General features: G+C 41.8%; 1 protein-coding gene across 2 annotated transcripts; it reads left to right on the top strand.

Annotated features, from left to right (window-relative positions):
• Nucleotides 1-1,251: 1,251 nt before the first annotated feature.
• Nucleotides 1,252-5,982, top strand: LOC140739586 (TRAF-interacting protein with FHA domain-containing protein A-like). Of its 2 annotated transcripts, none has more exons than XM_073067984.1 (2): nt 1,252-1,367; nt 4,855-5,982. In XM_073067984.1, exon 2 carries the CDS (start codon nt 4,921-4,923, stop codon nt 5,491-5,493), a length of 573 nt encoding a protein of 190 aa, XP_072924085.1. In that variant the 5' UTR covers nt 1,252-1,367; nt 4,855-4,920; the 3' UTR covers nt 5,494-5,982. The 2 variants fall into 2 exon arrangements, with proteins under 2 accessions (XP_072924085.1, XP_072924086.1); XM_073067985.1 differs by lacking the exon at nt 1,252-1,367 and adding an exon at nt 1,704-1,763.
• The last annotated feature ends 6,315 nt before the right edge of the window (nt 5,983-12,297 follow it).

The following is a 12,297-nucleotide window of genomic DNA, read 5'->3' as shown; positions in this document are numbered from 1 at the left end:
TTGGCATTAAAACTGGCACTACACTGTGGAGCGAAGAGTCTGCTAGTGTTATTCTGTACAGTGTTCTATGATGTACTGAAGCTTACTAATGCAAAGACCTAGTGGAGAAGGACTTCAGTCCAAGGTCCTGCCACCATTAAACATGGAACGGCTCTGTCATGTTTAACAGCTCCTCAAACAGTTGCAGTGTGTTTTGTTGAGAGGCCCCATGAGTGGCACTGGTGCTTTGTAAATGAAATGCATTAACTAGACGACAGTGAATGAGATGAATCGGAAGTTGGACAGAGCCCAGTCTTCAAGTATCTGTGTCCACTAGGAAAGTTGAAGCCCAGTGTGTGCATCAGTTGGAGGCTGGAACTGGATCCCTGTCCCGGGGTTAAAGGACTGTGGGTGGGAGGACTGGGGCTTGTTATTACTGGAGCTCTTCGTTGCTTGTTGTGTTCTGTGTTGTTTTGTAGAGCATTGTGAGCATGGTATGTTGCCACTGGACTGTGCAGGCTGCCCCCAGCACACACTGGGGTGTTGGTCGTTGACGTAATGACGCATTTCACTGTATGTTTTGATGCACACGTGAAAAATAAACTTGAATCTTGAATCCTGTATTGACTTGCTGACACTGTGGCCAGGTACTGAACTGTATTTCCTGAAGGTTTATTTTTGAATTAAAATAAAGGTATTAGGCTTTGTAATGATGATGCAGATAAAACCACCAGATTATCATAAAAACATAATTGACCTCCAGGCCTTAAAATCTGTGCCTCAGCCGGTCTGTAACCCCAGTCCTTCAGCAGTGTGGTTGACCTTTAAACTCTTCTCTAAAATTATCAAGCAAGGCAGTCAGTTCTGTTAAACAGCTGCATTAAATCTTTTTCATTTTCATTCCTCGTGATTTTCATACAAGTCCGGTGTTGCCCCAGTAAGAACTACTGCTGTCAGGAACCGGGGTTGTAAGGGAAGAATGAGAGATAAACAAGACAAAGAATTTACGCCGTGTGATGGTGAGTTTTTGCTTTCCTAATGGTCCACAATTCTTTAGTATACCAGATTTATTCATAATCTATCCCATTTAACACAATCGAGGTTGTTTTCTTTAAATTTAAAATGCTTCAACTTCTCTCTGCTGCAAAGGAGGAAGAGCAGACTCAACCTTCGACCCCGTTCAAATGGAGTTTATTTACTTTTCTATTTATCCCCCGAGGATTAGAAGAGCCCCAGGCGACCTGAAGGTTCTGATCGCGGAGTGAGTGGGGCAGCAGGGCTGCGGCCGAGCGGGTGTGGCCAGGACTCTTGCCCGTATTCGCCGTGAGCTGAACGGGGCGGGTCCAAGGTCTCTGATCCGCGCCTAAACCACAGGTTAGCGCCACGGGGTAAGTAAGGGATGCTTGTTTAACGTGAGTGCGCGGTGAAAAGCAACTGTGACGCCGTCGGTAAATCGGACCGAGTTTGGCGAGGGAGAGAGAAAGAGAGCAGTGGATAAGTGCAGAGGCATATAGGCAGGGTTTAGAATTTACATATCCCCCGCGTATAACAGAAAACATGAACGATGGTAAACAGAGTGTAACTGTAGGGAATCCGGAATTGTGCTTTGGCGCACACGGAAGTTATCTCTGTTCGGTTTACCGCGCTGCTGCAAAAAACAAACATTACTGCGCTGTTAGGAGGCGAGTCGTGATTACATACACTTGATGAAAACTTTTCTGACAGTATTGTACGAGACTTTAACCTATGCAGGCATAAAACACCAAATTACGATAAGTATTAAGGTAATGGTGATTCGAAAATCCATAAGATTATAAAGTAATGATAGCTTTTGCAGAAATAAATCACGTTGCAGAAGAGCGAGCGCTTATACTCCGGTATTATATACCGAGTAAGGCTTTTTAAGTGAAATCAAGTCCCAGTTGAACTGGACTATCCCCCTCCCATTTATGTATTTATCCAAACTTAAATGTCGCAATCGAACCCACTTTCATTTCCGCTAGCAGCTCGCTTCACACTCGCACCACCTTCTGACTGAAGTTTCTCTTCGGGTTCTTCTTTAATATTTTATCTTTCATCCTGAACCTGTGACCTAGTTCTAGTATCGCCCAACCTCAGTGGGGAACGCCTGTCTACATTTACCTTACCTATACCTCTCATAAGGGAGTAAAATGCCTAACTTATTTAACCTTTCCCCATTTTTAGGGCCTCAAGTCCCAGGAACATTTTGTAAAATTTCTTTGTAGTCTTTCAGACTTAATATCTTGCTAGTAGATAGGTGAACTGCATAAGACATTTCATCAACTAACTACCCTACCCCCTCCACCCACCAACATTCTAGCCAATTAACCTTCTGGCCCACAGATCTTTGAAATGTAAAAGGAAGTCAGAACAGGCAGAGGATATCCACACTTTCAGACTTAAGCAGGTTAGGAGAATGGGCAAAGAAGTGGCAGATTGAATATAGTGTCAGGAACTTTGGTAGAAGAAATGAAAAGGTTGACTATTTTCTAAATGAAGAGAAAATACAAAAAAAGTGCAAAGAGACTAGGGAGTCTTTGTGTGGGATTCCGTAAAGGTTAATTTGCAGATTTTGTCAGTGAGGACGCCAAATGCGATGTTAACTTTCATTTTGAGAGAACTAGAATATAAAAGCAAGTTGAAGCTTTATAAAGCACTGGTGAGGCCTCAAGTGGAGTATTGTGAGCAGTTTTGGGACCTTTGTCGTAAGATGTGCTGAAACTGGAGAGGGTTCAAAGGAGAATCATGAAAATGATTCTGGAATTGAATGGCTTGTCCTATGAAGAGCTTTTGATGGCTCTGGGCCTGTATTCACTGGAATTCAGAAGAATGAGGGTGACCTCATTGAAACCTATCAAAAGGTGAAAGGCCTTGCTAGAGTGGATGTGGAGAAAGTGTTTCCTATGGTGGGAGAGCCTAAGACCAGAGGACACAGCCTCAGAACAGAGGGGTGCCCTTTTAGAACGGAGATGAGGAAGAATTTCTTTACCCCGAGGGTGGAGAATCTGTGGAATTTATTGCCGCAGGCAGCTGTGGCAGCCAAGTCTTTAAAGCAGAGGTTGATAGATTCTTGATTGGTCAGCGAGTGAAGGGATGTGGGGGGGGGGGGGGGGAGTTCAGGAGACTGGGGGTGAGAGGAAAAATGAATCAGCCGTGATGAAATGACAGAGCAGGCTCGATGGGCGGAATGATCTGATTTTGCTCCTATCCTTACTGTCTTATCCATGTACCTGTCCAAGTGCCTTATAAAAGTTGTTAATGTACCTGCCTGAACCACTTCTCGGGCAGCTCATTCCATGTACAGTACTGACTACTTCCTGGGTGAAAACATTGCCTCTTGGGTTCCTATCAAATATCTATTCTCCCACCTTATTCCTATGCCCTCTAGTTCTTGATTTCCTCAACCCTGTGAAAAAGACTTTGCATTCACTTTGTCTCTGACCTTTATCATCAGAAACAGTTTTAATATTGCTGGCATATGTTGTGAAATTTGTTGTTAGGCTATGAAGTACAGTAAGAAGTGTATATTTTTTAGTTAATTTAAGTAAGTAGTGCAAAAAAAAGTAGTGAGGTAGTGCTCATGGGTTCAATGTCTATTCAGAATCTGATGGCAGACCGGATGAAGCTGTTCCTGGAATTGTTGAGTGTGTGTCTTCGGGCTCCTATACCTGCTCCCTTATAGTAGCAATGAGAAGACACCATGACCTTGGTGATGGGGGTCCTTAATGTTGGATGCTGCTTTTTTTGAGGCATTGCTCCTGGAAGATGCCCTAGATGCTGTGGAAGTTGGTGCCCATGACAGAGCTGACGGAATTTAGAACTTCCTGCAGCTTATTTCGATCTTGTGCAGTCCCCTCCCCACCCGCCCACCTATCAGATGTTGATGCAGCCAGTTAGAATGCTCTGCACAATACATCTGTAGAAATTTGTGAGTGACTGCTGACATACCAAATCTCTTCAAACTCTCGATGAAATACAGCTGTTCTTCTATTTCATCTATGCTCCAATCAAAAAAGTCCCAGCCTGCTCAACCTCCCTCCATAACTCAGTAAGTAGAGTCCTTGCGACATCCTAGTAAACCTGCTCTGCACTTTTTCCAGCTTCTTGGCATTTTTCCTTTATCAGGATGACCAAAACTGAATACACTATTCCAAATGCAGCCCCACTGACATCTTGACCAGCTGCAACACCCAAAGCTTTCTGGAGAACCTTCAGTGAACCATTCACTTCTACTGCTGGATCCCTCAGTTCAACACTCTATAGGGTCCGACCATTCACCGCAAAAGTTCTACTCTCATTAGTCTTCCTAAATGGTTGATTGAGAACAACTCGTAAATGCTTATCCCAGAGAAAAAAGAATATCTTAAAAAAAAATTTTTTAACATCTGAACTGAAAGTCTCACGGTGGAATCTGTTCCACATGTGAGACTTTCAGCTCAGATAGCCATTGCCTAACATTTTGCCACAATACTTGTTGTGTATTTATTTTCAGTAATATTTGAATAAATGTTACATGTATAAATACATGAATTGCACTAGTCATCACACTACCATGTGATACACATGCACCTTGCTTAAAGTGAAAATACAGGCTAAGACTCGCATCATTTCGAACTCCCATCTTTTCATTGCAATTAGTATAATATTTTGAAGTTGCAAAACATAGTAGCAGCTGTGAGATAGTTTAACTGTGGGAGGGGCCATGGTTAAAATTTAAGGTGTTAAATTTAAAATGCTAATTGACTATGTACTGGGATATATGGTTACTCTTTTAAGCAGTTAAGAAAAGTATATCAAAGTAACCAGAGGAATTAGTTGATTTTCTTTTATTCCCAACAAATCTTTTGTCTGTAGGTTTAATGGAGGCCTGTGATTGAATGCTGACTTTCTCTAACAAGACCAGTAGGAATACTATTGAAAATGGACAGCAGCAGTGACAATCTCACGCAGGAAATTGTGCCATGCCTTTTCATCAGTGTCCATCATCAAGGAAAAAAGGAAGAAGAAGAAGAAGATGTTTTCAGCTTTATAAAGTTTAATGAGCCACAAACATATGAAGCTCATGAGATGGTGACTGTGGGCAGGAAGAACACTTGTAGCATTCAGCTAAACCATGGAAGAGTTTCCAGATTGCAGTTTCAGATTCAAGCATTTCTCACAGCTCACAGCTCAGAACTTCAGTTTGAGTTAAAAAACCTAAGTAACAGGTTTGCACTCTCTATCAATGGTCGTAAAGTAAGCTACTTGGAAAAACAGCTGCTGCCTTCAAAATCTCTACTCCAGTTTACTGATTTTCAATTTTACTTGGAACAAGTAGGAGGTGATTCAGTATCCAAGTTCGAAGTTGTGATTAAGAAGGACTCCCCTTCATTTTTTCAGCTGACAGACAACAAATATCCTTCTAAGGTTGTAATGTCTTTTCCTAATTTTCAGCATGATCCACGGGAACCAGTGGAAGTTGGTGAAGATCTTGACCAATACATGTTTTCATAACAGGATACTGGACACTTTGCCCTGCTGGACTTTATAAAGGATTGTTCCAAAACTCCATGAAACAAAGTTGAATAAGAATAAATGCAAGATGTAGCTTTATATAAGGGAACCAATCTGAAGTTAACAAAGTGCATATAATTAAAATTATGGCAACATAATTTAAAACCTGATAAATTTACTGTTTAAATTTATAAGATACATATATATATCTTGAGATAAGCAGTTTCATATTTGCTCAGTAGGTAAAATAAGAATCTTAATATGTAAGAAGTCATAATCACTAAACCATTAACCACTGCACTGTTGAGCCATAATAACTTACTTGGATTGCCTTGTATGTTGTACCATGTACATGAATTTAATTTTCATTTGTAGTCCTTTCAGTAGAATTTATCCTACATTTACCTGTATGGTCCTTTAATATTTCAATATACATTTTTCAGTTTCATCAAACGTTATATAAAGTTAAATAAAGAACATTATATATTAGAGGCAGTCTTTACTAAGTGGTACACTATTTTGATCAAGCAACTTATTTTGAGTACCGTGTTCTATTCCATTCATGAAAAGATAGGAGAGAATTGAGTAGTGAGGAAAGATGTTATAACAGCCACAAGATAAATCCTTGGTATTTAAGACCATAAGACAGGGGTGTCAAACTCATTTTAGGTTACGGGCCGGATTGAGCAAAATGCAGCTTCATGCGGGCCGGATCAGTCGGACGCGTGCGAACGCAGCTTTCGTTGCCTCCGTTTTTTCAGCCTGCTCTCATGTGTCTCAGTCTCTGCTATAACTACAAAGTGTTTCGCTTTACAAATTCCATTTCTTATGAAGAAGACTGCCGAATAAACACTAAAAACCCTGAAAACCTGGTACCTGAATAAACTCAGCATTAGCCATATCATACGCCATAGGCGCTTCGATTACTGGGGCCAGCTTTAATAGTAATTAGATATTATCTCGCGGGCCAAAGATAATTCCACCGCGAGCCGGATTTGGCCCGCGGGCCTTGAGTTTGACATATATGCCATAAGACATAGGAGCAGAATTAGGCCATATGGCCCATCAAGTCTCCTCCACCATTTGATCATGGCTGATTCATTTCCCTGTGAACTGTATTCTCCTGCCCTATGTCCCACGACCTTTCTCACCCTGACTTATCAAGAGCCTATCAACCTCTGCCTGAAGTACACCCTATGACCTGGCCTCCATATCCACCTGTGGCAATGAATTAGAGTCATATAAAGGTACAGCAAAAAAACAGTCTCTTTGGCCCATCTAGTCCATGCTGAACCATTTAAACTGCCTGCTCCCATCGACCTGCACCGGGACCATAGCCCTACCATCCATGTACGTACCTATCCAAACTTCTGTTAAACCTTGAAATTGAGCTCGCATGCACCCTTGCACCACTTGTAGTTTCCTCTAGGTGAAGAAGATTTCCCTCATGTTCCCCTTAAGCTGTTCACCTTTCACCCTTAACCCAGAACCTCTAGTTCTAGTCCCACCCAACCTCAGTGGGAAAAGCCTGCTTGCATTTACAATATATATAATCATAATCAAATCTTCCCTCAATCTTATATGTTCCAAAGAATAAAGTCCTAACCTATGAACCTTTCCTTATAACTCAGCTCCTCCAATCCTGGCAACATTGCTGTAAATTTTTTCTGTACTCTTTCAATCATACAACAGGACACTGTTGATCTCCCAAGTTCTTGAGTTAAAACTGCCATCATGTAGCCAGGTTTCTTGTTGACATAGAGGGTTTCCCTATGCAGGTGCAGTCCTTAGTACCACCTTTAAAGTTTGAAAAGCTTCCATATCTTCTTCATTAAGAGTCATATAGTCATTGGAGTGTATGCTGCCTTTCAGCAGACTGGAGAGGGGTGGAGCAATTTCAGCATATGAATCAACCATCCTCTGTTGCAGTTGCACAAACCCAGAAATGGTCGAAGTTGCTGTACTGATTTTGCTGATTTAATAGCCTTTGCACAATCTTCACTGATACCCTGTTTGGCTTGGGAAATTTTCTGTCCTAAATAAATCACTTCCTCTTGTTGCAGTCAATCACTTTCTTCCAATCAATCTATGTTGGGGATTGTCATTCCAACCATGCCTTCATTATTTTCCAAACCGGCTGGTAAATCCTGTTTGTCGTCTCTTAAGCTATCCTGATCTCGCTGTGTCAACTTATTTATTTGCTGAATTTTTATCATTGTAGCTAAAGTTAGAGCATCATCATCTGGATGCAATTTGTATCAACTCTTAATCAATTGAAGTTCAGCCCAAGTCTTTAAGCTTCATTTTGTTAGGATGTGAAAATTCCCCTGACCATTTGTCATTTTTTTTCTGGATCTGGCAGTTGATGATAAACTTTCTGTCTGCTTTCGTAATCTCCTTCATCAGTCTTGCATTTTTTCACTCTCTTAGTTTTTGCTGGGTCAAGTCTTGGCATGGCTGCCCAACCAATTACCTCATTACTGACATCATCACTTGAGCCTCTAGGGGTTTCTGTTGAGTCAGTAGCACTTTGCAGTTTCTTGGAGTTCTGAGGGTGTCGCTGTTTCTGGCGACTAGTCAGTTTTGGCTGCCTTTCGACATGATTAACATCGCCCATTGGGTTGACTGCACTGCCCACCAAGGGTCTTTCCTAGGCAGCACGGATTTGCCTCATCTCATTTTACAACTATAAATAGTGCACTTTGATACAAACATACTTTGCATGCTTTTCTTTCACCTGCTCCATTAATGCAGAGATCTGCTATTTAGATTTTTTTATTGTTTTTTTTCCTTTTCTCCCAATTGGTCAGTCAAATCATTTACTTGCTGACGCAGTCCACAGGTTTGATTCTCTATTTGGCGTGTTCACACTTTAATGGATCTATCTGATCTTGTAGCTCATTGCGCTCAGACTTTTGTAGCACTGTTAAGGCCACTAGAGTCCCAACTGCCTTATTAGTTCCCATCCACAACTTTCTGAACATTACATATTTCAATATCACTTATAAGCCAATCCTCACTAGGGAGAATTGAAAGAACGTTTCTTCCTTACTTCTTTACTAGTAATAGTGGACAAATTTTCAAAATGTTTGGAAACCATCCCAGCAAGAAAAGCTACTGCCACAAACAGAGCCAAAACTCTGATTAGGGACTATATTCCTAGGTGGAAATTATGTCGACTGATGAACATTGAATGCTCTTTTCATTGCCCTCATCATCCAGAGTCATCAAGACAAGTTGGAAGAATAAATGGCTTCATCAAATAACGGCTGACTAAATATTACGAGGAAGGAGTACCATGCCCTACTGCTTTTCCTTTGGTCTTATGCAGCATTAGGACAACTCCAAACAAGAAAACAAAACTGAGTCCATTTGAAGTGGTGTCACTATCAGGAGCTCTTAATCTCAGATAGGCTGATAATGCATGTTATGTCAGATAGTTTGGTTGATCATCGTACAAAACTAACACAAGCTGTTTAGTCTGCTCAAAAGGCTTCTGCAGCTTGGAGTGGTCCATCGGAAGGAGGACATACCTTGTTTCCTTGTGACTGGGTTCTGGTCAAGAAAATGCATGAGGATCCCTTGGAATCTCGGTGGGAATGTCCTTACCAAGTAGTGTTAATTACCAATTCAGAAGTTAAGACCATAAGACATAGGAGCAGAATTAGGCCATCTGGCCCATTGAGTCTGCACCGCCATTCATCATGGCTGATCCTTTTTTTTTATACCTCCTCCTCAACCCCAGTTCCTGGCCTTCTCCCTGTAACTTTTGATCCCATGTTTAATCAAGAACTTATCAATCTCTGCCTTAAATACACCCATCGACCTGGCCTCCACAGCTGCATGTGGCAACAAATTCCACAAATACACCACCCTTTGGCTAGAGAAATTACTCCACATCTCTGTTTTGAAAGGGAGCCCCTCTATCCTGAGGTCCCTCTATCCTGAAGGTAAGGTAGAAGGTAAAATTAGGTGGATACATGTCAGCCACTGCAAGCAAGCTGAAGTGTTTCCAGATTAAGACAAGTACTGTGGGAAGACTTCAAGCAGGAATATAATTATTGGACATTGTGGACTTTATTTTGATGCTTCTTGTTATATTTTTGCCTGTTTCACTTACTCATGAAATGACTTGTATAAGCATTAACAAATGTATCCAATCATGATGCAGTACTATAAATACTTCTAAGAAGTAGTTTTTGATTACTCTGTAATGTAGATATTGAAAGTTTTACCAGCTCTGAATCTTCAGCTGTGATTCTGCCAGGATCCCTTGTAGAATCAAAAGGGGAAACTGCTGGAATCCACTGTTTTTTTAAAAATACTTTTTATAAGATATTAGATGAATTAATGTACAACTGAAGTCCTAGTTTAATCATAATTTGTACTTTTTTTTAATAAACTCATGCCCTTTTCACAGTATGTGGTGGTTCGGCCCCACTTACTGGCAGAAAGCAGTATAGCAATTATATAATAGTTTATCACCTTTCTCATTTTTCATTGGCTAAGCGTTGGCACATTCCCCACGTGATGTAATTGTGCAACCGTTGATTGGTTTATTCTTATCTAAGGAATTTCTGTTAGCTGAATTATAAATGGTGATGGATTTCTCAGAGGCACCTTCTTCACTTTGTCTTCATCTTTGCTATTCATTGAATCACTGCTCTGCTTCTCAGCACTTAGTTTCAAATGTCTATCTTTGTTAAAACTTTGAAATAACCAATCATTAATAATAAAAACTCCTTGCCATTCTTAATGCCCGGAAGAACCATAAGGATCAGAGATCCAACATTGATTTATACTCTAAATTAGTATTCCAGAGATTCATCCACCCTCTTGTGAAAGATATTCTTCCTCATCACGGTTCTAAAATGGTGTCTGTCATTTCTGAGGTTGTGCCCTCTAGTCCTAGACTCCTCCACTCTAGGAAACATCCTATTCACATTCACTCCTATCTATGGCTTTCAACATTCAGTAGATTTCAGTGAAGGTCCCCTTCATTCTTCCGGTAATGCCCTGGTTCATATTTTTACTGTTTTGCTCTATGTATTTCATTTAGCAGTTCTATACCAGCAGTCTGTTCTGCTCTCAGCCTGTTTGGGCTATTGTTGAAAATAAGGGATGAAGTGGAATGTGTGCCATCCAATTAGAATGTTAGAATCAGGAGTGGTGAGGGACACTAAGGTTGGTCTTGGGTTTTTTTTTGATCTGGTGAGAGATGAAGACACTGGGGAGAACCGGTTGTCGGATACGACACGGTGGGAGACCTGTTTGTTCGAGATGGATTGTGAGCAACATTTGGAAGGTGGTGTGTGCTGTCATGCAGACCGAGAGCCAAGTACGTGAGTGACAGACAAGTTCAAGGTGAGCTCTAACTTGTGTACATTTGACAGTTTGATTAAAATGGGCCAATTTCTGTTTGTTTTTCTTTACTAACTCTGAAGTTAACATTCATAAATATAATTCCTTTAATCATATGCAGTGTGCTGTCTGTCATGCCTTGGTACTGAGTTGTAACAGGGTAGCCAATTACACAGCATCCACACAGACCGGGGTTTGGTGTGAGAGAAAGCCGTCTCAATCTCACAAGTTTGGCAGAACCAGAGGGTGTTTTCCCAGCCGGGGGTTTCATTGTGGGGGGTCTCATCTGGGATCAATTTCTTTGGATGCTGTGTGATTGCCCTGGCCGTTGATCCAGTGGGTTATGTGTTTAAGCCTGTGTTAAACTATTGCCCAGTAAGGTGATTATGATACGTGGTTACAGACGCTGCAGGGGTTGAGCGGTGATGTGAATCCACAGGGATACCGGTAACGAATGCATGTGTATTGAGTGGGGTAGACATGAGTGGCAGTGCTCTGTTGATGTAAAAAGACAGCGATTGGTTGAAAGTTTGAAGGGGCTGGCTGCTGACATAGTGGGATCTAAAGACACAGAACCCCTTTGCTACCTCTGTGGGCTACATGCAAGCACTAGAAAATACGTTTGGCACGACAGGAAGCCCAATGGAGCTCATGACGGGGTTTTAGAACATGTTTCAGAAGAAGGGGAAGAAACTTTCTGTCTAAATTTTTCAGCTAGAGAGCCAGCTGTTGCTTGTGGCATAGGGGGGCTATTCAAATGGCTGAGGTAAATCAGTTAAGAATGGACCAAGTGGCAAAAGGTGCCCATTCACTGGACCTGATCACTTAGGGTCTCCGAATGTCTCATTGGAAGCACCCCCCCCCCTCCCTCATTTGTTGAGCTGATCAGAAAAGTAAGAGAGGAGGAGAATGTGATGGAGGACTAAGTCAGCAGGGTACAGTTCTCGGTAGTAGTCCCGCTGGCTGGCTGAAGTGACCACTGATAACCCACCTTGGGAGTGGTAAAGGAGCTTTCGATGTATACGGTGGAAGACGCTGCCACGAGGGTCACTCCGTTGTCCCACTTGCAGAGTGCGCGGCTCCTTGACCTGGTGTGTATGGATTTCCTGTCAATAGAGCCAGATGCCAGCAACATGGCGAGAAATCACTACACCAAATTTACACAAGCCTTCCCTGCCAAGGATCAGAGGGCGTCCACGGTGACCAAAGTATTAAGGGAGAAGTATTTAATTTATTATGGCCTCCTCGAGCAGATACATAGTGATCTGGGATGGGATTTCGAGAGTAGGCTCATAGATGAGTTACTAAGTATGCTTGGAGTCAAGATGTCGAGGACTATGCCTTATCACCTGCAGGGTGATGCCCAGCCAGAGAGGTTCAGTTGGACCTTGCTAGGCACGTTCCACTAAAAGAACAGGTGGAGTTGACATACTGGACACCTGG

Source organism: Hemitrygon akajei, chromosome 15, assembly GCF_048418815.1.
Source record: "Hemitrygon akajei chromosome 15, sHemAka1.3, whole genome shotgun sequence".
Taxonomy (NCBI): domain Eukaryota; kingdom Metazoa; phylum Chordata; class Chondrichthyes; order Myliobatiformes; family Dasyatidae; genus Hemitrygon; species Hemitrygon akajei.
This window is presented reverse-complemented; position numbering and strand designations above follow the sequence as displayed.

Coding starts and splice junctions, on each gene's coding strand:
- LOC140739586 (XM_073067984.1), top strand. CDS start 4,921: ATGGACAGCAGCAGTGACAATCTCACGCAGGAAATTGTGCCATGCCTT.